The 26,788-nt window shown below is 36.6% G+C and overlaps 1 protein-coding gene across 1 annotated transcript; it reads right to left on the minus strand.

The window, feature by feature from the left end:
• Positions 1 to 1,956: 1,956 nt before the first annotated feature.
• LOC121423157 (kinetochore protein Nuf2-like) lies at positions 1,957 to 25,481 on the minus strand. Its single transcript, XM_041618460.1, has 12 exons — positions 25,395 to 25,481; positions 19,428 to 19,566; positions 16,799 to 16,956; positions 15,282 to 15,343; positions 14,429 to 14,526; positions 13,425 to 13,535; positions 11,421 to 11,540; positions 9,204 to 9,466; positions 6,650 to 6,841; positions 5,722 to 5,809; positions 4,317 to 4,391; positions 1,957 to 2,551 (listed from the first exon to the last, which is right to left on the minus strand). The coding sequence occupies exons 2-12, from the start codon at positions 19,530 to 19,532 to the stop codon at positions 2,495 to 2,497; spliced, it is 1,329 nt and encodes a 442-aa protein (XP_041474394.1). The 5' UTR covers positions 19,533 to 19,566; positions 25,395 to 25,481; the 3' UTR covers positions 1,957 to 2,494.
• Between the last annotated feature and the right edge of the window lie 1,307 nt (positions 25,482 to 26,788).

The following is a 26,788-nucleotide window of genomic DNA, read 5'->3' on the forward strand; positions in this document are numbered from 1 at the left end:
GAAAATTATTCCCTGGATTCCCTGGTGTACTACTTAAACAAGCTTATGAAACATTTGAAAATTAGCTCTTTCAGTTTATTGCTACTTAATTAATCCAATATTCTCAAAGATATCAAGATTAAACATGCAGTGTCCTGCAACGAAATAAATTGGGAATTTTGTTGAAAGCTAATAAGCTATTAATGAATTTTGTTGCTGATAGGTCGAAAGAAATGGTAGAAGATAAATATTACCAAATATATATGTTATTCTATGCATTAATAGAGTATCCTGTATCTGTAATGTAGCTTTGAAAATAGGTAATATTGAAGTTGAAAATATCTATATCCTAAACTTTCTCGGTGAATAAATGGCGGAATTGTATAGGAAAGATTAAAGATATTCATGGAAATATATTTTTAATTTTCTAAATTTTATTATAAATTTTTTTGGGGGAATGTTCCGTATTAAAAGGGAGGTTCATCCTGATAAGAAGTTGATTTAATTAAAGCAAAATAATATGAAAATATCTTTCATACGGAAGGAGGTATGAAAAGATGTGTCCGCTGGCGCTGATATATCCACGCATTTTTCAAAATGGCAACTTTTAGAACATATGTCGCACCACATATAGATGAGTTGCTCGTCTGTGACGTCAGAAAATAAAATTTTTGAAAATTCACAACTCCATTATTTTCTTAAAGATTTCCATCAAATCTTCACCTATATTGTTCTGTATTTTTTCTGCTTTTATTAAAACCAACTTATTGTCAGGGTAAACTTCCCCTCTAACAATTCTACGACAAGTAGATCCAGGGTAAAAAACCAGAGATAAAACACTGTAGGGAAAAACTCTGGAAAACCTTTGGATCCACTTTTGCAGAATATTCGGAACTAAATAAAAACAAATTATACAAACTTCATCAAGGTAAAGTAAGTTAACACCACAAATAACCACAAGGCCTTATTACCAAACCATCTTATAATTCTTATCAAGCCTATTAAAGCCTCACATAACTTATTTCCAACTTTGTTCAGACTAAGTGTCTTACATAAACAACAATTTAGATACTTTGAACTGTCAGCTAAGAGATGAAAGCCTGGACCTGCTCCTTAGAGTTACAAAAAGTCATCATAACATACCTGACAAAAATGGGTTCATATTATGTCACATATTTGAAACTTGAAATGTTTTGGATAAATTGACAAATTTTGAAATGGCAATCGGGTCGATCAATTTGATTTTCTTGACTAAAATCTCCTACATTAAACAAAAAAATTAATTGCCCCAGGCAGTATCACCTGCGATCTGAATAAATAAAATTTTTCTACTGCCATTACTTGATAACCATTCAATGTAAGTTTCAGGGACAAGGGACTCATTCTTTCAAAATTACCTTGAAAATTCAAGTTTTTAACCTTAGCTAACTTTTTGAAAGTTGATACCAAAACATGGTAAAAGTTCATTGACCCTATATGAGCATGAAATAGGTCATTAACTTAACCTTGGTAAAAATTTGAGGTTGATTACATTTCAGTGGATCAAGTATAAGTCAAGTTGTCAGTTTTTCATCAAGATATCCAAAACACTGCAATAAGGGTTCAACGATGCCACTATGAATTCTTCCAGTAGACACTGGTTGTATGCCTTGCACGCCGCTGAACTGGGCCACCCACATGGTCTGCCCGTCGGGTGCTCTAAGATCGTGCATGGCAAACCTCATCACCAACCAGCTTTTAACAGTCAGGGGGACATCACCTTTCATGGGGAGTGGATTACTATTTGCTGACTCCGGAATTTGAATAAAGCATTGGAAATACATGTAACTAAGACGTCTTTCTGGGTAAAGTGAACTCGGTGTACCAGCGACAAGCCTCATTAGTCTTGGGCAAGTGTCAGGCTACGGAAAGTGGGATAATGGCCAATGCCATAAGGCATTTTCCAGTGACATTAAATACATAATTCTGTTAATCATAAATCTTGATCAACAATGTGTGATCTATATCCAAATGGTGTCAATCTCCCCATAAAAGCTGATGCCCCATTGACTTTAATTTTGTCTAAAATGTTGATTATATATGTGAGTTTAATCATAATTTTTAATTTGCATCATTGATGTTGTTGGGATTAGATAGAATGATGCCACTATAAGGTTTGATAAATAAAGACTGAAAAATCATCTAGAATGACCCCCTTCTAGTATGAAAAAGGCATTTTCTACGCCCGAAAATATGTTAAAATGTCTGAATTCAGATTTTAGTCTGAAAAGTGGCATTCCTGTATAAAACAAATTTGTTTAAATGACCTATTTACAATATATACATGGAATGAAAAACATCTACGTGTATAATAATATAAAATTAATCAATTTGGTGTCAAACTTTACATGAGTCTTCATGGGGCTACACAACCTTGTGTAATTTCTATACAATTCTATCATGATTAGGCTTCAATAGACACCATGTGACATTTTACAATAAGATTAGGTTTTGATCGTTCCATTGACTGCCAGGTTTATCTTGGATCCGCTTGCTCCCAGCTAATAGAGAGATCTTTGTGGTACGAGTCCAACTGTAAGACAGAGAGTGAGTCAGAGAGAAAGGGTATACAAAAAACATTTTTTACAATTTTAAAATCAACAGGGGGATCTTAATAACTTCAATATCTATATTGTATCATGTAAGATAAATAACAATATAATGGCAGAATACTGATTCTGTAATAAAGGGATATATGGAACAAAAACACACAAAATTGTTAAAGGGGAATGAAACCTTTGGAACAAATAGGCTTGTGTAGAAACAGAAAAATCAAAGAATAAGAATAAAGAAAGTTTGAGAAAAATCGGACAAATAGTGAGAAAGTTATGAGCATTTGAATATTGCGATCACTAATGCTATGGATATCCTCACATTGGCAATGCGACAAGGATGTGTGATGTCACTGATGAACAACTTTCCACTTGGTGGACTATAAAATACCCTCAAAATGTCTCTTTTTGCTTTTCTTATGATGATACAAACTCTTTATCCATGATGTATCTTAAAAAAATATGTATTACAAGCCCTCATGTAGAAAGAACAGTATGATTTATGGATAGATGTGATAAAAGAGGCAATTCAAGTGAAATATATACTAAAGTAATGTGGAGAGTTGTTCACAAGTGACATCACGCATCTTTGTCGCATTGCCAATTTGCTATCTCTATAGCATTAGTGATCACAATATTCAAATGCTCATAACTTCCTCATTATTTGTCCGATTTTTCTCAAACTTTCGTTGATCTGTTTCTTTGATTTTTCTGTTTTTACACAAGCTATCTTGTTCCAATGGTTTCATTCTCCTTTAAAGAAAAAAATTTGAATTAAAAAAATACTGAAATATTGGAATAGAATTGTATCAAAGAAAATTAAATCTAGCAAAACCCGACCCTATTTTAAAGATTCAAAGATTCTACTTGAGATGGAAGTCACCTTGACTCCCTCTTCAGATACCGGCCATTAACTGACAAATCAATGTAAAATACTTGAGATTGACTTGTGCAAAAATTTAATTTGATAATAAGCCAGAGTCAAATTAATTTGATAATAGTGTTTGATCAATGTCATCATGCATCTCTGCAGATTAATCAACAAATGTATACATGTAAAACTGACCATGCAAAGGAAAGAAATATTAAGTAGACACTCTTCAATTTAGTACTGTCTGGCTGGTGATGTAGTATAGTCCCAGAGATTCTCAGAAAACTATCACCTAAGATGCTTATTACCATCAATTTGAAGTTGATATTAAATCCCAGTTTAAGTGTTACTCATCTATTCATATCCTAGCCATGACATAATTTCTTTTGGCAAGACATTGATCTACACTGTGTTGCTCTCAACCCAGGTGAGGTAAATGGGTACCAGGAAAGAATGTATTCCTTGAAATGCTTTCGTGCTGTAAAGGGAGGCAGGCATAAGCCAGGATACTAATATGCAAGTCCCTGGGAAGTACAGGGACATTATAAGATAATGTGCTATGTGCAATAAGGGCAATTCCATTAAATGATCCGACCCCCATTTTTCTCAAGTCTTTCTTCACTTCATTAACTGACCAAGTCATGGTCATTTGAGAGCATTACAGACTATCAAAAGAACCAGAAATCAGGGAGAGAACATCTCATGAAGGTCCCACATGTAGGGGGCGGACGTACATGTTTTATGGAATTGCCCATTAAAAAACTGCGTTATCATTATTATTCATGCTAAGATAATTTATTGCCCAGTATACATTCCCTTCAAGTTAGGTAATTCCAATCATCAATGCAAGTTTGAGTGTAGGATTTACTACTTACAGCTACAAGGAGGTGTTCATAGTTATCCTTCTTTTTCCTCATCTGTTCTTCATGGCTATTCTCCTCGTCATTCATCTAAAACAAAAACAAAAATTAAAGAAAACAACTTCATGAAATTTCTTTTCTAAAAATTATGTTAATGGTTGGAGAATTGAGGGGAAAATGTTATATAACAAAACTAAAAAACACCCCCCTAACATTTTTCATGAGAAATCTGTAATGCAAAAATTTGTGACACAAGGGTATGCCATTCCGAAGTCACAGAACATTATGTAAATGCATGTCAGATCCAAAATTGCTCACACCCATGATTTCATGTTCAAATCCAATGCAAATTCTGTATGTAGCCAAAAGTAATTAATGTATTTTTTTTTAACTGATTCTTACTGATTAAAAACAAATTGATTTCATGTTATTTATGACTGAAATAGTGTTGCTGATGATTTCCATAAAAAACAATGAAAAACGTTAAGTTGAAAAAAATGAAAAATCCATTACCATTCTTTAATTTAAATTTGCTTTTGATAATAATCCTACAAGATTTGATAATAATCTAGAAGATTTAAGGCTTTATTTAAAGATTTAAAGCCAAATTATGATTTAATGCAATAAATTGGGATAATGCAGTAAATCAAAAACAAATTTGAGTAAGTTTGGTACAATTAACAATCAAATTGTAAATATTACGTCATGGGTGTTGTGCGTGCCAATATTCACCCTGATCACGAGATCAATGGCCATGTAATTTCAAGATAGCCTGGGCTACATAGGGTTAAAAGTCGGCAATAAGAAAGGACAGCCACCCCTCCTCAAAATGACTGGTATAGGTTGATGATCAGCAAATTCATAAAAACATATTCTTTTTGGCAGTTCTGTTTTGCCAAATGCATAAGTACAAAGGTATTTCAGAAAATGAGAAACTACAGGTAACTTTGCCTAAAGTCAAATACTTTGAAGATACATATATTCCACATGCCTTGCAGGGGCAGCGAAACGTTTTTCAAATTGGGGGGGGGGCTGATCATGCAAAAAATCACAATCATATGGTCGTTTTTGTAAACGTTTTTTTAAAAAGGGGGGGGGAGGCTGAAGCCCCCCCCCCCCGCTTCAGCGGCCCCTGCCTTGCATAATCTAGTCTGATGAATTACATTTGCTTTGTTCAATATTAAACTTTGGGGTTAAAAGGCTCGAAGTGACTTCAAGAGAAGTCGGATTTTGCCTAGGTCAAACGCATTTCATTGGTCCAAACAGACTTGACTTGCAGATTCAGTTGTATTCAAGATTTACTCTTCCTTTCAATAACAGATATTAGAAAAGCAAATTTCTTTCAGTATGAAGGGACTCTTGATCAAGAATTTCAACTCATAAATGTACCCTCTGAAACTGGTGATGAATGATAACTTACCTTTTTCTTGATGGCGTTTTTCTGTTCATTGAGGACCTGAATGTGACCAAGTTTTTTCTCCTGTTTCTTGAAGCAGTCTTCCATCTCCCTGAGAGAGAACATTTAAATAAAAAGTTAACGGTGTAACATATTATTCCAAACATACATACCTAAAAATAGAAACAAAAATAATTTAACACTGTTACTGATTACTGCCAATATATAGCCTACGTTGCCTGCATGTAATTCTCATCAAATAGGATCAATGAAATAACCCAACTACCATGGGCCGAGGCATAATGTAAGAATGAATCTTCTATCAAAACAAGTGAAACGCCCTGGCAGTCTCGTCTTTGTTTAATATGTAATCCAATAGAGTAGCAATGCCGACTTTGTGACATGAAAAATGTATTCTCATTATTCTTCCACCTTTCGATATATGATTAAGAAAATCCAAGACCACCTAGGCCAAATACCTTGGAATCAATGCCAATCTCACTGGCCTTTTAGAGTTCTTTTCCTATTTATGCTGTAATGGTTGTAGCATATTTTTCTTGGTGTAAAACTATCGGGCATTTCCATGAAATAATCAACTTTTTTGTATGTAAGACCACCATTTTTCTCAAATTTTACTTCACTTCATAAACTGATCACCAAGTCACGGTCCTTTGAGGACATTACAGACTGTCAACAGAACAAGAAATCACAGACAGAAAAATTTCATGAAGGTCCCATGTACAGGGGGTCGGACGTACATATTTTATCTTATATCTAATTCCTCATACCTCTTAATTACATATATATCCAATTTAGAAAAATACTTATAATTTCAAACTTATCTTGAATATTCAAAATATGAACTTTTAGTCATACTTTTTTTTATCTTCCAGGAAAAAATTGTACTCAATTTCAAGTTCTTTATTCACATATCGCAATTGTTAATACCAACCTTTGTTCCCTCTGTACATTCTCCTGCAGTGCTGTGATGGTGTGTTGGTGCTGTAGCTGTAGCTTGACTAGTTTCTCTTGCTTTGATTCCCTCTGTCTGTTGAGATGGCCCTCCTGGGCTGTAGAGTCTCTCAGTTGATCCTTCTCCACCTGAATCTGATCTCTCACACCTTCTAATGCAGCCTGACCTTCCCTGTAATATGTGATTGTAAGCACACATTTAATTCTGGCATATATTCATATTAATATCTGCATAGCTCCAACTTCTTTATCAAGTTGAATAGTCGGCGTAGTGGAAGGAATTTGTCAGACTAGGGCCAGGTCTTACAAAGAGTTGCAATTGATCCGATCAATCACAACTATGGAAAGCCAGCAATGTCAACAACCAAACTGCATGTTCGTTCAAAATATTTTCCAGATATGATGTATATTACGTTCAGTGTTTTCTTGAAAATTCAGTGCGCTTCTCTTTATTTATTTACGAAGGACATTGTACAAATTTTCTGTGGAATAAATTATGACATTGATGGATTTCCAGACAGATGAGGTTGATCGGATCAATCGTAACTCTTTGTAAGACAGGACTGCACAAAACATATGCATTTACAAGGTGAATTTCACCAAAGTGAAACAGATTTCTGTGGTCCTAGAAAATTTGACTTCAACAGATTAACCTGTAGGGGAAGGCGGGGTAAGTTTTGACAGTTTTTGCTTTTTGCATGTTAGAATTGATATGATTAATAATCTTGTCGAAATAAGTACCTTGCCTTGATATTTAATTCTTCTGAAATATTTTCCACCTATATATAACTTTCTATCCCCACACTGAAAGTCATCGTGACCTTTGAAAAAAACGATGTCAAATGGCTCAACTTGCCCCATATATGGGGTAAGTTTGAGCCACCTTCTGGGGTAAGTTGAGCCACAAAAACTATGTACAAAATGTATGAGGGGAGAACCAGCATGTCAATTTTTTGTTTAAAGTCTTTTCACTTGCTAATTCTCTATAAATACTAACACCCTTTAAAAGGAAAAGAGCAGTCATGTAAATTTGCTCCTTTCAGCCAGCATTTCAATCGATTTTTATGGTTTGTTTGTTTTTAAAGATACATAACCATAGGAATTACCATGGCTCAACTTGCCCCATGCTGTTTGGCTCAACTTACCCCAGTCCGAACTTAGTGCGATAATTTTGTACCCACACATTTATTATGCATCCATCATATATAAGACTATGACAAGAATGAAGATCGATACCTGGACTAATAATGTTGTTATCAATGTCTTTATTATATTCAAAGACGTGTGTGTTTATAAAGCACTTATCTATTTCACACTCTTTTTTAAGTTTTTGGCTGAAATTCATATTTTTCCCTCTCAAAAACTACTTTTTGTTTCAAAGTTGAAAACAATGTGGTGGGGTTAGGGGTTATGCTATGGGTCATCAATACATGACACCACCACAATGTCCGACTCATTCATTATTGGCCTGGGGCTGGCGGCTCAACTTGCCCCTATGCTCAACTTATCCCGCCTTCCCCTATATATGCAAATGTTGAAAGCTTACAGGTAAGCCTAAAAGGACAGGGCTATTGAGATGTATTGAGGACGAGCATGATCGCCCCCCCCGTCTGATCTCAGCCGCCGTGATCACGCCAAAATTTGGAACACACATTCCTTACCACATAAACTACAAGCCAGTAAAACAAATTCTGAAAATAATTATTTTTCTTTAATATGAATAAAGCATGCAAATTTATCACCCAATTTCACTTCAAATTTTCTTTTTTTTTCAGATGTCATCTTTGTAATCTGATTTAAAGGTTTCCGCAAAGAAAATCCAGAATTCTGATTGGCTGAATTATGTTTCCAAAACAGGTGTGGGTAATTTGAAGAGACTACCACATGGGGAGCATGACCCCAGCATGGAACCCATTGAAATTTGGGTGGGTGTGCGGTCTCTTTGACCAGTATTCTTGTTTTCAAGCTGTTGAACGTACTTGGCCTATGAAAGGCTGGAAGTTGACCCAGCTAAATTATGTCTTCTTATAAAACCTATATCATATTAAAGCTTAGGACTTCAGCTTTATCATATAATCTAAAAATAATTTGGGCTCAAACAAAAATTAAGTGTATAAACAGCAACTTCTGTTGGATGAAAATAATTATTTTGTGTCATGTTTTAGATAAAAATTTCACCAATATTACAAAATGTTTTAAAAAATCCAGACACATGACCTGAAATGATTTTCTTCTTTACAAAGAAAAATCATGAAATTTGGCCAATATTTAGAGCAGCAATGGCCAATGAAAAGGTCTGCACCAAACTCACTAATATGCAAAAACCTAGTCATGGATATTACTGAGATAAAACAAGCTGCCTACTGGCTGTACTTGTCTTGCTGAAATTTACAGATTAGTAAGATCTAGATCTACAATGATATGATGACAATTGACATTGTGACTTTCTCATGAAACCATTGTTTGTTGCATCTAAAGGTACTGAGCATAAAAAATTTGTTGTGAAAAATTTCCCCAGAAACCTGTGCACCCACCTCTGTTTTTCCAGCTCTGTGTTGATAGCTGTAATCATCGCATCCCCTTGATCGCTGGACTGGAGTAGCAGCTGGCAATTCTCATTCTGACCCCGTAGCTCCTGCACTCTGTGTCCCTTCTCCTTCTTGGTCTCCTTACGCGAGGCTAAGGTGGAATGCATACGTGATATGTCAGCTTTCATCCGCTCTGGGGACTGAACTACCTGAGCTTGCATCTTGCTCACAGTATCCTTCTTGTTCAGGCTAGACAGCTTACGCTTGTCCTGGAGAAAAGTGAGAGAAAGTCAGAAACTTTTGTTCAATTGCAAATCGAGCACAACTCAGAAAATTGGAAGAGAGATGAATTGTAATTGAAACTCAAGTCAAGTACAAATTTGCTTTTTAATCAAAGGACTTACAGTTGGTTTGGGAGCTTATACTTGACTTGAATCTGAACGGAAGGTTCTTGCAATGCACCCTGAATTTGTTTAGTTTGAACATATCTTCTACAGAATGGAAGTTAAGAGGTACAGGGAAGTGATAACTGAAGCGAAACTCAAAGAAAGTCTAGTCATTACCTTGAATTTTCAATCATAGTTTCACCCTAGATATAATCTTTGCAAAAAAAAAGTAGCTTCCTTCCATATCTTACAATGCTAGGGAGGACCAAGTCATCAAACGTGCCATAGTAACCAAAAGGATCGGTTGCAACTTACAATCATACTTCACGACTTCCTTAAATGTAAGAAAAACTTGCTCCATTTCCCAACAAGTAACTCTTACTTTTCTGCCATAAACTTGGTATATTCTGCTTTGATGTGGTACACTATTACAGTAATGTCTTGTCTAATATAATGGCTACTGTACATTAACATTGCCTATTTACTCACTGGAAAGTGTTGATATTTTGGCATCATTCCTTACAATAATACTATTTAGATTACTGGTCAAGCAGTTGCCAATTGGGCATGCTTCATGGATCTTTCATCACTGTCACACAGAGCAATTAGACAGACCTTGATGATCCACAATGGGACAGCTGTAACCTCACACTTCCGATATACCCGGTAGACCTACAGTTGTAGGATGGACCTCTTCTTGATTTAACCCTAAAAGAGCCGGGTTATTTGGACCCATCTCACAGCCGAGGAGGGGCGGATTCCGCCTCCCTGAGATCTCGGCCTTCGATCGCACGCGCACCATGAAAATTTGCAGTGGTAGGGCGCGATATAATCTACAAGGCTGTATGGTTATTTCTTTATAAATAATAGGATTTTTCATGTAATGAATTAATTATGCTAATTTATTGATGAAACAAAACATTTGCTCGAATCAACAATTATACTGCCTCAAAACTGCTAATTTTTTTATTAACAGACCCTTTGTAGTAACACCATCAAATGTACTTGAATAAAAAATATTGTATAGCAATTCCTAGAAGTATTTTATTGTTTTTTTTTTCTTATGTATTTCTTTGTTTTTTTATTTTTTGTTTATTGTTTTTTCAATGGAAATTGTTGCAGACTTAATTTTGACCATAAACAAGACAAAATTAATTAAATTTAATCAGTAAAAGTAGAAATAATCATACAACATGAATTCAACAAGCTCACATCACTTCCCCCTCCCCCACTCAAATATAACATTAAAGATTATTTCATGAAAGAAAGATCAGAATCATGGCATTCCCATGTTCGGTAGTTCTCCGTTTCAGGCAATTTTTTTCAATACCTACTGCCCTTCAAAGAAAAGTCAGTTGAATGTAAAAGTATAATTTATAATCTCCCGCAGAAAGAAGCTGGCTTTCACATGAATTCACACATTGTTTTCATTCAAACTGTATTTATTTGCTGTATTTTTATTTATCACTGTAATTCATTTGTTATGGATCCCCTCCTTTTCAAGCCACGGGCTGTCCTACATCTAGGGTGTTTGATCAAAGTATTCAACATTGTATGTATCTACTCATGTAATTTTTACCTAATATCAATAAATGAATTGAATTGAGATTGACTTGAACCTAGTTACATGGGGGAAGGTGCCATCAGTCAAACACAAGAACTGTAGCAACAGGGAGACCTTCACCATGTTCTGAACGTACAGTATGTCCTGTTGCCCTTGATGACGGATACTATAAATGGCGGCCTGACAAAGTTATATTTTTCAGACCTTAGTGTTGATACCCCACACTAGTTTCTCTTTGGTTTCAGACTGTCTTTCATAATTGCTGGCACTCACCGCTAAGGCTGCTTTCTCAGCCACAGTAGCCCTTAGCCTTGAGATATCTCTCTGTAGTCCTGCTTGATCCTGCTGCTGTGCCATCATCTTACTGTCCAAGTCATCAATCTTGTCTTGCAACTGTAGATGAAATCAACAGAACACATGTGATTATTGCTAGAATAGTGGGTCTTTGTCAGTAGACCTTATGTACTGATGTCATCGCACCACCATCTTGGAGGCTGAAGCCATTGCTTTGCACGAGTTTGCTGATTTACAGCTGGCAAATCTCTGACAAGTTAGTGTACATGTATTCCTTTATCCTCTGAAGGAGGGCGCTATGAGATTATGATGTCATAATGCCTCATAAGTTCTACAGATATTGATGAATAAGCAGCAAAAATCATCTTTGTCAGAGGGAACATGAAAGTACATTTATGTTTAAGATTGAAAGCTTAAAGTGTTACTTTATACAAACTAGTGAAATTCTCATAAAATATAAAAAGTAACAAAAACAAGCTGAAATGTTAATTTTCAGATGCAGCCACTAAAATATTCAACATATTAGCTGAATATTTGATGAATTAACATATACTTTCTAAATGAAGATCTTACCCTTTTATATTGTGAAAAGCTTGAATTTTTTTAATTTCCATATGTTTAGAGTAAAACTCATAATCATATGAATAGATCTATTTTAATCCAATCTATACAATGTATTTTTTGTAAAGTTCATAAAAGCACATAGTAAACAAGCCGTGGGGCAAGCAGACACAAAGAGAAGAAATGGTGGATACGGTAAGGAATTCATTTTGATGAAATGAAAACATCACTTTATTGTCTCAAATTGATGATGAAACTCAAAGGATCAGATAATTATGGCATAGAGTTCAACATATATGCCAGTTGGGAAACAATTAAAAATGAGTTCAAACATAATTCAATAATATGACAATCCAAGTATTTGTATGTATAAAAAGAAAACATGTGCCAAATGTTTCTTGTAGAAAAAAATACTAATTGCTAAGAACTAGACAAAAAAATAAAGCAAGGCATTCCAGTCAGGTGATGGGTATTTTCCCAAGCAATAATAAAAAAAAATGTCCGATATGTTCTTATCGGATATATTAATATATTCATATAAAATCTGCGCTATACAAATTTATTTTTATCATTATCATCTGTGCTGGTGATCTTCAGTGTGACCATTTTACACCTTTGTCATGATTTTACAGTCAGATTCAAGTATTTGAACCAAGGCCCCGTAACATGAAGTCTAACAATTAATCGCTAAATATGAAATGACCTATCAAGATCATTGTTGCATGCACACTTTGCTCAACAGACTGAATAGGAACCAGTCAGAATTGTTCTTTCAAATTAGCGATTAAGATTAATTGCTAACCTTTGTGTTACAGGGCTCAGATCTATATCTACAATGACATGACAACAATCATCCTTTATATGAAATGAAAAACCCAGTGGGTGTTTCACAAATCTGCTCGTAAGTTAAGAGCGACTTTAAGAACGGCAGGTGATCCTTTCTTGTGGTAAATGGTATATTCATTGCCGATGGTTTAGCGCATAACAAAGGTTCACCAATTGCAGATCTGGTTTCAGGTACACCATGTGGAGTGTTATAGTAACAGTGGATAGAAGAAAGGAAATGGATAGGCGAGAAAGTGGAAATTTGAGAGTAGAGTATTCTTTCTTGAATGTAGTCCTGAAAAGGACTGTAAACCAGAAGAGATTGATGAGTTAAAAACAGATTGAGTAGTAGGATGGATGAGGAGATACTTGCTTGAGCTGGCGAGTAGAGATGATGAGTAGAAGCAGTTCAGGAGTGAGTGTCCGCTCGGCATGCAGATGTCACAGCGGGCTGAGGTTGTAGGTGGCGCTCTGTGTGAGGTTCACCAGTCATTCTTAAAGTCACTCTTAAATTACGAACAGCTTTATGAAACGGCCCCCTGCCCATCAAATCATTATTTGTTGCAACTGCAGGTACTTTGATGATATTGGTCTCACCTGTTTTGCATGCTCCTCCTCTTCAGCTCTGTTCATTCTAATAAGATTGATTTTTTCTTTTATCTGTGAGGTCCTCTCTTGACATGCACTCCTCTCAGCCAAAGATCCTTGCTACAAATAAAATAAAAAACACATTTCAAATTTTGCATTAACTGCAAGGAGTATTCTAATTTTCAGCTCAAACAATGTGGAACTTGCTTTGAATTCCCAAATGATAAGATTGATCTGTGAGGTCCTCTCCTGGGACCCATCTTACAATTGATCCAATCAATCGTAACTCTATGGAAATCCATCAGCACAATTTGCACAATGTCTTTTGTAAACAAAGAGAAGCAGTGAATTTTTAAGAAAACAATTCACGCATGAATATACATCAAAGCTAGAAAATATTTTTAAACAAGCATGCATAACACATGTTGACGTCCATAATTGCGATTGATTGGATCAAGCGCAACTCTTTGTAAGACGGGGCCCAGGCATGCACTCCTCTCAGCTTATGATCCTTGCTATGAATTAAATGAAAAACACAATGCAAGTTTTGTAATTTAACAATACTCCAATTCAAATTCTCACAACCTAAAAATGTTTTTGTCACTGCTCCTTGCAATGGACAGCGACTAATGAGATATTGGATGAAATCTGAAATTCTTACACTCAAATGATCCCATCAAACATCTGATTTCAATTATGTTATGATTTTATTGATTGTTACAAAGTAATTCCTGAAATAAATGTAGTTTGAAGACTGTACAATTTGCATTTTATATTTTGATCAAAGCTTGAGCCAAATTATGCGAAAACCAGTTTTACATAATGTACATGAAACTATTTTTCTAGTCTTATCTTGAGTGGAAATGTGTGGAATAAGTCCTTAATAAAGCTCTATACCACAGTGAGTTTGGAAGGCATCATGCATGATTAGCTCAACACCGACACATAAGATGGAATGTAAATCCACTTTTATCACAACACATACATTCCATTTCTCAATTTCATAAACTTACAATTTCTTGACAAATGTTGTAATAAACATCTTCCCTTTCAACACTAAACCGCCAGAAGTTAACAATGGCACTGAGAAAGCGACGGGTACGCTTGGGCTCTGTAAGAAATAAATTTGCAAAAAACTACCAGTTCCAAGGATAATTAGATGTCAAAGAAATTACAATGTTCAAACATCAATAAAAGACAATCCAACAATGGTAATGAAATGATTTAATTAGCTTGAAAGTAGTGAAATGATAAATAGAAAGATTACAGGAGATTTTTCAAATTAAGTTTAATATGGTTATAGAATGAGATTACTCATCTTTGAAAGAGTGGAAGTAATATTAGGGTTACATGAATATAATTAAATTTTCCTCTGGACTTTTTCCCTTCACATTTTAACAGGCCTTTTTCAGTATTAAAAAACATTGGAAAAATGTTTATTCTTTCGTTTTGTGTAATGGAAAATATCTGTGACTTGTAAAACAAACTATCACGATGAGAATGCTTTTTATGCCAATCTACAGTGCACACTTTTACAAATGACATGAATTTCATTTTGTCCACTTGTTTTAAAAATTTACTTCCCTGAACTTTCATCAGTCAACAAAATAAAATTATAAAATTATATACAACAAATTACATACATATTTTAGTATGTTTATTTCATTATGAAATCAACAGATTATAGATGCTGAAAAGTGCATACATGCAAACCCAGTTTTCGTTCAATTGTTTACAACACATATGTTATACAACTCAGTCTACTAATTTGATATCGTATTCAGAAGCTGTTTGTTTAGTACTGTGGAAGATATGCAAAAACGGAGACCACACGATTTGCTCTAGCATTTAAAAGTGGCAACTTACTTGGGTGTAAAATATCCTTCATTTTGAAATCCTTCACCATGCTTCCGACCATGAACCGTTGCCTTCAAATTTAAAATACACAAAGACAAATACTGGTTGTTACTGTCACATGCAAGTCCTTGTGTACAAATACACTACGTAGTTGCAGTGACTCAAATTTAAATGGAGGAAGTTTATGAGAGAGGAAGTGGATCAAAGTGACTTGAAAAGAGTGAGACGGTGGGAGGAAAGGCGTGATTGCAGAAAGCGAATAGTTCAGTGCTGCACTCAACCCAGGTTAGGAGAATGGGTAATCAGAAGGACGACATTCCTTGAATACTTGAGCACCTATATAGTATGGATAGCCACGCTAAGGGCGGGGTAATCATAATAGAGCCTGCTGGAAGAACAGCTTTCAAAACTAAAGTGGCTTCCCTGGTTAAATATGCCATTATCATTATCATTATTATTATTATTACTGGTGTTATAATTGTCTTTCAACACAATATGTTATTTTAAACAAGTGGAATGCCTCTGGCCATCTCACCTGCATCACGCGATTCAACATAGCAGCAGTGCTGACTTTGAAAACTACTATAACTCGCACAAGATGTTCAGTGATACTTGGTTACTCTTATTTCCACATTTTATGAACTAGACGAATACACTTTACAGAGATAGGATGGTAATTCAACAAATACCCCCAATGTGGCCAAAGTTCATTGACTTCACATGACCTCTGACCTTGATCATGTGACCTGAAACTTGCACAGGACATTCAGTGATACTTGATTACTCTTATGTCCTAGTTTCAAAAGTCAGATCAATAAACTTGCGAAGTTATGGTAATTCAACTGATATCCCCATTATGGCCAAAGTTCATTGACCTTTGACCTTGGTCATGTGACCTAAAATGCACACAGGATGTTCAGTGATATTTGATTACTCTTATGTCCAAGTTTTATGAACTAGACCAACATACTTTCAAAGTTATGATAGTAATTCAACAAATACCCCCAATTCGGCCAAAGTTTATTGACCCTAAATGACCTTTGACCTTGGTCATGTGACATGAAACTCATGCAGGATGTTTGGTGATACTTGATTAACCTTATGTCCAAGTTTAATGAACTAGGTCCATATATTTTCTAAGTTATGATGACATTTCAAAAACTTGACCTCAGGTTAAGATTTTGATGTTGATTCCCCCAACATGGTCTAAGTTCATTGACCCTAAATGACCTTTGACCTTGGTCGTGTGACATGAAACTCTAACAGGATGTTCAGTAATACTTGATTAACCTTATGGCCAAGTTTCATGAACTAGGTCCATAGACTTTCTAAGTTATGATGTCATTTCAAAAACTTAACCTCAGGTTAAGATTAGATGTTGACGCCGCCGCCGCCGTCGGAAAAGCGGCGCCTCTTGTCTCACTCTGCTATGCAGGTGAGACAAAAACATAAGATCAAAATTAATAGGACCTCAGAGGGTTTTTAAACCTTTCCAAAGCCATCTACATCTACATGAATTGACTTACATGGCCAGTGTGAGGTTCATGAGTGGGAAGGTGTCTGTGTACAGTTCAGGATGTAAGGCTGACTGTGAAGCCTCCCACTGGGGCTGGTTAATCTTATCCATAGGAGTATTGATGAGTCTCTGCAGGAATGTGGCATACAGCTTCTGGATCTTGGTGCTCTGGAACAAACAAAGGAAACAATAAGATATTAATTTCACTTTATATTTCATGATTTGGTAACATCTCAAGAAATAAAGAAAGAAAGAAAGAAAATAAGTGTTGCAATGTGCAACACTACCCTCTTAAAAAAAGACATACTTAAATCACATATTATTGACTTGTGCACTGTAGTCCAATGGCAATTTTTTTTATACCGGTAGTTGATAATGTATTATGGAGACACAATAAAAAAAATTGTTTCTTGTAGGACAAATTAAATTGGAGTTAAAACACAGAATATCAATTTTTGTTGCTATTAAATACACCTTTTATTTTCATCACTGTATAAAAATAAAATCCAAACTAAAAACACCATATACCACGACCTACTGGGTGGGTGATAATCTGATAAGATACATTCATGCCCACGGGATGCGAAAGTTGATCTCACTTTATCAATAATCAAATCAGGTGCAATGTATCAAATCATTCATTGTAATTTACTGCATACTCATTTATTAGCCTTTCTTCAAAGGACAGGTCCACCCCCCAACAAAAAGTTGATTATAATAAAATTCAAAAATATCAACCAAGTTCAACTTTTTTTTTAATTTCATCGAACGATTGTGCACATCCTGGCCAGTATGCAAACGACTCAGAGGAAACCAAATGATGCAATCCATTCAATATTATTTTGTATCTTATTGTCTGAAATGAACATTTTAATTTTGTCCTCATTGTTTCAAAGTTCCATTCCTCCCTGAACAAATGGAATGCTTATTCATCTTCCATGTGATGGTTTTGTCTTATATTCTGGAGTGACCTTTGTGAATTCTTAAATGTGCTGTGATTGAGAAAGTTGGAACCCCACAGACATCCAAGATCGTAGTCCCATACATGTACGTACATCACAGTGCCTACAAGTGAACATATACTGATCATCTGAACTCAATTGATCCGGACATTCAATTCACCACTGAAGGTGAGGAAGGACGGTCACTGGCATTTCTTGACACTTTGACGGTTATTCAACCAGACGGCAACGTGGATATCAAAGTTTACCGTACACCTACGCACACCGACCAATACCTAAACTTTTCATCTAATCACCCACTTGAACACAAGCTTGGTGTGATAAAGACTCTTTGCCATCGAGCGGAAGCGGTTATCACGGATCCAGTCACCGCTTTTGAGGAAAAAGCTCACGTGAAACAGGCTCTCTCCAAGTGCGGCTATCCTAGTTGAGTCTTCAACAAGATCGATAACTCAGCTAAAGGAAAGTCTCCACCTAAAAAGGATAACCCAAAGCCACCCAAAGGACAGATTGTACTTCCGTATGTTAAAGACAGTACTTGGTTGCGTAAAACAGAGATAAAACAGAGGATATCACCGGTCCTATTTATTTGAATCCTTATCAAGGGTTTATGTCAAGAATGATATATAAGAGAAACAGAACGTTCCCTTAGGACAAGATTCCTTGAACATCAATGCCCTAGCTCCACTTCCTCCAAGGTATCTCAGCACATCCACATCAAATCCCCTGGCTATTGTGTTGACATCAACAAGGTACAAGTGCTGGACAGGGAGCCGAGGTACTTCGAGAGAGGTGTGAAAGAGGCTCTCAACATTCGGGCGTTCAGACCTTCTCTCAACATAGATGGGGGTGATACAAGCTTCCGAATGTCTATGACCCGATCGTCGACCATTACGTCACTAAGGTCAAATCGGGTAACATCGCTGACGAAGGTTGTAGTTAACAGCCGAAAATTTTGAGGTAACTCTTCGAAATTTTCTGTTTTTTGTGTTGTGAACCAAAGTTCAACAAAATCATTATATACTGGTGAGAATACATTGCAATTGTGTTACACTGACTGAACCATTGTTATGGATCCATTTATTTGTATACAGTGACATTTTATCAAGCCTATTAGAGATCCTGACAGTGTTAATACGTGATTGCATTTCAAATTAGTGTCGATTTTCCATACAATGAAGCTAAAATCAAACATTCATACCGGATCCCCAGGTTCAGGAGCTTTCAGATATAAGTTACCCAAATGTATGACTACATCTGCGCTGCAATTAGCTGTATACCATTTGCATTATTCTTATGAACAGAATATAGAGTGGAAAGATGAGAAAGTGCGAATTGACTATATGTGACAGATTTGTTGTGTCAAATATTACCCCATCTTGATTCTATTAAGATATATGAACATTTCATCACCATCCATGAACAAGGCAAATGTGGCGTCCATGACCAGAGAAAGAATCAACATGATCATGATGAAGACGAAGTAATCCACCATGAGATTGAGCGTACCGAGGACAAATCAAAACATGGAGAAGCAAAAGCTTCTCTTCAATTGGATCTAATCTCCTTTCTCTCCAGGAGCTAAAACAAGCTGAAATAAAGCTGAAAATCCCCACCAAAAATGGCTGAAACCAGCTAAAAGGCTGGACTATCACAAAATACAACAGCATACATTACCTGAGGGTTCTTAAAATCCTCTTCTGAAAATGTCTCTCCAAGGACCTCATGAAGAACTGAAGCTAAATCAGCTGACGACAGCAGAGGGAAGCTGTAGGCTGCCATCTTTTCTTAGTACAACTCACGTTATAATAGAAATCTGAAAATAAATGAAACGAAGATGAAAATGAGTTTATACAATTTTCAGTTAAATGAGCACAAAATCTGTCAGAGAAAAAAAAATGAAACCCAGGGGAGGCAAGGCCATCACATAAACCCCTCAAAAAAAGTTTGGAAATCTGAGCTTGGCCATTAATATCTCCCCACTCCCAATTTTACACAACACATACATGTATTTGATATCATTCAAAGATCATTCAATTCTCTTTAAAATGATACCATGCTTGTTATGATCATGCCATCACGAAAAGAGCCAGATTCAAAAGAGTTGGATGAGGTCTGAATCGAAAAGCTGCAAAACGAGCAGAAGTAGTCATGAAGTGTCAATAAAGAACACGATTCTTTTGTCTGTGTCAATAGAGATGAAAATCCATTCAAATCAAGCCCCTGCTTCTTCATTTTGGATGTTTTGTTGTGATTTTTGTACTTAGATTTTAAAAAATACTTGAATCGGCCTATAAATATCATGAATCGTAAAATACTTTTTTCCGTCAAAAAATATCATAACACATGCTAAATGATTCATATTTATTTTTCGATGCAAGCATTTTTAAAATCTTAAAAACTGCAGCTCTACATGTACATGTGTGTTGTATCTTGGTATCGATAACAAAAGATTCTAAAATGGCGACGTAAACAGACTGGGTAAGTTACGTTCGTGCTCTTATGTTTTTTTTTAATTTAGTACTATTTATTTAATAAATATAATAAGGAAATTTAGTACTAACGGGGGGTTAACATGGTTTGGGCCCATTTACATGAATTTGGGCTCCAAACATAACCAGTAGAGGCACACGGCCAATATTGGAGACTGTCTCAAACGTGGGAGATTATCTCCAATATCAGAGAGTTTTGTAAAGAATTTGAGTATCCAATTTCAGAGACAGACTCCAGTTTTGGAGACCAATTTCCTCTGTTTACATTTGCTGCAAAAGGATTACCTTGGCGGCCAATGAGAATGTGATAAGCAGATTCCTCATAAAAATTACCCCTTTTCACCGTCTACTTTGAAAATTCATCGTCTACTTTTGTTTTGATAAGGATTTTTGTTGTCAATTACACACAAAACAAATGGGCTTCAGACCTCAGTGAGGCAAAATTTTGGGTGGAAAAAAAATCATGCTTTTGTTTTGTGGGTGTTGTTTCTTTTGTCCTTTTGCAAAGCAAGTCTCCAATATGGGAGACAATCTCCCATATTGGAGAGTCTCCCATATTGGCCGTGTGCCTCTACTGGTAACGGACAAGTGTTGATTTAGCCTAACTTTGATCTTGGGAATCTCATCCCTACACAGAGATAAATGGGATCCAGGCTAACCAAGGGCTTGCCAAGGCTAACATCAGACTTAAATGGGTGATTTCAAGTACAGTGTTGAGCTCTGGTGTTGAATGTTGTCTGCCGAACCGAGCATTACAGCTGGTGTCGACGATCTACATGCAATTTCCCCATTCACCAACACCAACCCCCAGGGATTGGGTTTCAAGTTCGGTGTTGATGAACTGTAGGAACAGGAGGCGAACACGATGAAACACCCCCGTAAAATTATCTATTACAGTTAAGATGAGCACAAATCATTAGAGTCTTACACGTTTTTTACACAATATGAAAAATAATATTTATGCTTTCTGATTATTGCAGTGATTTTAACCTGTGCATTCTGTACGATAAGATTTTACTGAAATTTCTTCCCGATTTCACTTTCGTCGTCAAGAATTTCTCGCGTAAAGTTGAGATGATCAGCAGCACAGAGACTAGACCAAAAGCTTCAGTCTCTGTATTTTGGTTGTTCCGCTGAACTGCGTTGGCTCACTCACCAATACATAGACTGAAGAGCTTGGAGGCCCGTACGTACAGACAACGTATTTTAGCAGTAGCTTTAGATCTAACAGCCGAAACCCGATTTTCTGATTGTTTTTTAGTACTTAAAATGTCATATTAGGAAAAAGAAATCACATCCATATTTACGAATTAATGTTTGAAATTCAGAAATATAGTACCTTAGACCGCAATTACCGCTAATTCCTTTGAAATGATGATCGAAACATCGTCATCTTCGATCCTTTCGTTGGTCAATGTAAGTTGCCATCTTGGATGACGTCATCATCCTTACAGACGTATTTACCAGTCGCTACCTATTGCGATTTGTGCCGCTGCTTTGCGCTTGTACATGTTGATGTGCGTGCGTTCAGACAACAACAAGTTCAGACTTGTCGCTCACATTGATTGCCAAGATATCGAAAATTTAAGCGGAAAGCCTTGATAAAAGCACAACTCGTTGACGGCTGCCATATTTTCCTCTCCGGCAGAAAATTAAAAAATAAGGAATAACCCGGGGAATAACTCATCGGTAACGTATATTTTCGATATTTTATCAATTTTATATAATATCAATAGAAAGATTAGAGTCTAACGAAAATAATGGGCCTTCGTTCAAGATAATATGTCATTTAGAATCTAAAAGAAATAAAAAATCTGGACAAAACCCATCCTCCGAATTGTCGGGCCAGATTACACATGCACATGGAGGCTCGCACTAACACATTACCGTCGGTGAATGGGGATTACAGTAAAATGTCAGAAATTGTTGAATAAATCCCCATAAACGACGGTTATTCCTGTCTACGCAGAGGCGTGATGTCATCGATAACGCGATCGGTATCGCTCCTCTGAACTCAGCTCGGTGTTGGGGCTCGGTTCAGCAGCCTTTTCATGCTCTCAACACCAACACCAAACACTGTACCGGTACTTGAAAAAAAAATAGGCCTAGATCTAGGCCTAAATTACTTAAAAGGCAATGGGCATGATGAGCAGTGTTTACTTTTATTTGAATTTGAGTGATTTTATTATGGCAGTGTATACAGCCACACGCGTGTCTTTACCATCCAGCCACATGCGTGTGGTTATATCCAGAACACATATCTGTGGATACCGCCACACGCCGCCAGTAATAACAGTAAAACACGTATGTCTGACCGTCTATATCACGATCAAAATAACCTCATTTCTTCATTAAATTCTTACATTCTAAACCCCTTTGATATCCTTAGATCGTTTCAATTTCATTCTCACCGTCTTCTCTCCTTGCTTTTCTTGTCTTGTTACAAACGGTCGTCTGTTTAACAGCAAATTCTCTTTTTCTACTTGTGTCGATTCTGGCTTCCTTCGCGGTGGCAGACCCATACAGCGTTAGCGCAGCACAGTAGTAGACATACACAGTTTGGGTTTCGTACGTACGCGCACATTGCCTAGATTCAGTAGAGAATCGACACAAGAAGAAAAAGTGTGGAAATTTGCTATTTAACAGGCGGCCTTTTGTAACAAGACAAGAAAAGCAAGGAAAGAAGACGGTGAGAATGAAATTGAAACGATTTAAAGAAATCAAAGGGGTTTAGAATGTAAGAATTTAATGAAGAAATGAGGTTATTTTGATCGTGATATAGACGGTCAGACCTACATACCGCGGTACGTGTTTTACTGTTATTACTGGCGCACAACGAACAATTGTCCATAGACTGTGTACAACGGCTAGATCGTCTCCGCACAGCAATTCTAAGACCGCTGATTGGTCAATCGCGCAGATCACGTCATGATCACGTGGTCCGAAAAATAATTCCTTCGGACTGCGTGCGGAAGTATCGATAGCGATAACGATATCCGGTCACGATGTGTACGCGGTAAATGGTCTTGGTTCGTGATCGGATCGCTCCGGTATCGATCAAAAATTATCGAAACCCTGCAATTTCATGCATATTCACGCGACGCTGCGAAACCCGGAAGCCAATTGACTTTGTGCACGTTGCAATAGACTCTACAAATTCCAACGAACACGATGACATACAGACGCTAATTTGTAAGATTTTGACGGAAAAGCAAAAATTTATCGAAATTCTCTTACCTGTGCGGTATCGGTGAGAAAATAGATCCTCCAAGAATACCTTTCATAATTCATATAGAATACGCGAAAGTGGAATTCTAGGTCGATTTTGGTACGAGGTGATAGAGAATTGCACACTTGTTTTGTTGGAATTCTGTGTGGGGAAATAAAATGCTTGCACTACGCATGCTTACTATATTTTCATTCATAAATTGGTTCTCAGCAGTGGCTGGATGACATCATGTAATGTAATAAGCAAAAATGTACACGACCGCTACGTTCACGCTCCGCTATCCGTTGTACACAATTTGTCGCTGTGTGGCGGTATCCACAGATAGGTGTTCTGGATATAACCACACGCGTGTGGCTGGATGGTAAAGACACACGCGTGTGGCTGTATACACTGCCTTTTATTATATCATCAATGCCCCTAGTCATTTCCCGTTCTACTTTCCTTAATGGCAAATACACAACATACAATCTAACTTTCAAACATCCAATTAATAAATATACCAAACACGGTGTATACTGCTGATGACCCACACCAATTCACCTGTGCTACCTTATTAACCCATCAACCTGGTCTCCCATCCGAAGTCAATAACTGTCTGCTCCTTAAATCTCTCTTTTTTCTACATAAAATACATGGCTACCGCATACCGTTCCAACCTAGTCTTGAGGACGCAATGATGATGATTTTTTTTTAGATGTCATATATACTTCATCATTGACGTCTTGACACTCTCTCCATACTGCCTTCAGCGAACGACCAAAACAAAGATGGATTCCCCCAAAAAATCCATCTTTTTAAACCGAAATCAAGAAAATTCATTTACTTTTATTAATTCTTACACCTTCCTACGCCTAATGCGTAGGAAGGTTTTAAATATTACTTTAAAAAATGTAAAAAAATGAAGATTTCTTACCTAACTGATGCCGCGTAGACCCCTCGTTCCACATGTAAACAACGGAAATACAATAGCGTCGACCCTTGAACCGCTTATGTATGACGTACTTCCGGAAAGCAATGCCGGCTTAACGAACAATTTAGAGATAAAAAATCTTATTTAACAAATATTAAATTTATTTTGTAATCATAAATAATTTATATATATTAATATGAATTATTTATGATCACAAAATAAATTTTAATATTTGTTAAATAAGATTTTTTATCTCTAAATTGTTCGTTAAGCCGGCATTGCTTTCCGGAAGTACGTCATACATAAGCGGTTCAAGGGTCGACGCTATTGTATTTCCGTTGTTTACATGTGGAACGAGGGGTCTACGCGGCATCAGTTAGGTAAGAAATCTTCATTTTTTTACATTTTTTAAAGTAATATTTAAAACCTTCCTACGCATTAGGCGTAGGAAGGTGTAAGAATTAATAAAAGTAAATGAATTTTCTTGATTTCGGTTTAAAAAGATGGATTTTTTGGGGGAATCCATCTTTGTTTTGGTCGTTCGCTGAAGGCAGTATGGAGAGAGTGTCAAGACGTCAATGATGAAGTATATATGACATCTAAAAAAAAATCATCATCATTGCGTCCTCAAGACTAGTTCCAACCTGTGATTTATGAAGTGTGATTTACCTGACTGGGAATTGTTCTATTTGTATCTTAGAATCTCCAGAACAGTGGAGGGATCACCTAAGAGAGAGGCCGCCGAAAACGTCAGACCGACGACATTGACATGTCAATGAAATGGTCGTGCACACATATTGAAAATCTCATCGGACCGCGACGGCGAACTCACCCGGGTATAGCGGCGTACACAGCAGGCTACCGCTGCTGCATGATCACACTGCACATCAGGGTTTTTTTGTTGCAACAACAGTTTATTAGAACGATAATTTTCACATTAACACATCAGTAAATAGGTCGTTAATACAAAATCTCATAATCTATGAATTCAATGAATAAAGAAGATACCTTACCGACTATCAATCAGTATTTACTCCAAATCCAAATTCAAATTCGTACCGCGAATTAAGCATAGGTTTTGCTTTCAATGCGCATGCGCACGCTGCTCTTGCTCATCTAGTTAGGTCCATGGTTAGGCTTTGTCAAAAGATGGCGCTAAAAAAGAAAACAGTTGGTGTGTGGTGAAGGGGAGGCACTGATCTGAAATAGTGTGCAGATCGGGGGGGGGGGGGGGGGGGGTCTTTTGGGGCAAATCCAAAAAATGCGTTCTCCGATCCCTATCGGAACATGTGGAACCTGAAAATGACCTCATATCCGGGGGGGGGGGGGGCGTAAAAAAGGGAGAAGAAAGAGGGAATAAAGCTAGGGGAGGAGAAAAAAAGAAGTGGAATACAAGTGAATAAGAAGACTTTGGAGAAAAATTCATGTCACAACATGAGAAAATTTTGCTTGCGTTCGCATTGCCTGTTCGATGAGATGCTTATCTTGCTCAATATGCTGCTACGGTGCGTAAAATGTCCAATTTTGACCCGAGTTTTGAAGTTCATACACAAATTTTATGAAGCAAAGCGAAGTCCATAAAAAAAGTTGATGAAGCGAAGTAAGATCTGATATAAATGGATGGGGGTCGCATGACAAACATGTTATTGTTTATTTTTGTGAGTGTCTTTATTCATATGAATATTATCGCTTTAATGAACATGGTTATTAAGAGACAGCATGTGCGTATTTTGGGAAGGGGGTGGGTCGGGCCCCCGGGGGCGCATACATTCGTAATTCCGAAGCTTCGTAATTCCGAAGGTTTGGTTATTCCGAAGGTTCGTATTTCCGAAGGTTCGTAATTCCGAAGGTTCGTCAATCCGAAAACGAAATAAGGTTCGTAATTCCGAAGGTTCGTTAATCCGAAAACGAAATAAGGTTCGTAATTCCGAAGGTTCGTTAATCCGAAAACGAAATAAGGTTCGTTAATCCGAAAACGAAATAAGATTCGTTAATCCGAAAATTAAATAAGGTTCGTATTTCCGAAAATGAAAATAATTCATTTTGGTAACAAAAACGATGTCATTACAAGATTACACGATATTATGCAATGATAGTAATAACGATCGATGATACATGCGTGTGTTGGGGCCAAAGCATGTATTTCATTAAGAATGGCGCCCTGGTCAAGCATAGGCTAATTTCGATTTTATCTGAGCAATTGCTGCCTATAAGCAAATGGTTTAATTAAAGATGCAGGGGATCAAGTGTGTTGGAAGCGTGCGAGCAACCTCTAGATAATAGGATTTGTATTGGAGGGGATGTCATTTTTAATAACAGCTTCTGCTGGTAATAAAAATAATACTAATAATGATCCTTGTGAGATGTTGAAAGCGCGAATCGCAAGCTGAAACTAGTAGACATTTCA

This window comes from Lytechinus variegatus, chromosome 10, assembly GCF_018143015.1.
Source record: "Lytechinus variegatus isolate NC3 chromosome 10, Lvar_3.0, whole genome shotgun sequence".
NCBI classification, from domain to species: domain Eukaryota; kingdom Metazoa; phylum Echinodermata; class Echinoidea; order Temnopleuroida; family Toxopneustidae; genus Lytechinus; species Lytechinus variegatus.

Bases quoted from the DNA above. Each gene is read 5' to 3' on its own strand.
- LOC121423157 (XM_041618460.1), bottom strand. From the start codon at position 19,532: ATGGCAGCCTACAGCTTCCCTCTGCTGTCGTCAGCTGATTTAGCTTCA. The intron at 15,344-16,798 runs GTAAGTCAATTC...TTAAATTTGAAG, and splicing joins ATGAACCTCACACTGGCCAT to GCAACGGTTCATGGTCGGAA. The intron at 14,527-15,281 runs GTAAGTTGCCAC...TATTTCTTACAG, and splicing joins GAAGGATATTTTACACCCAA to AGCCCAAGCGTACCCGTCGC.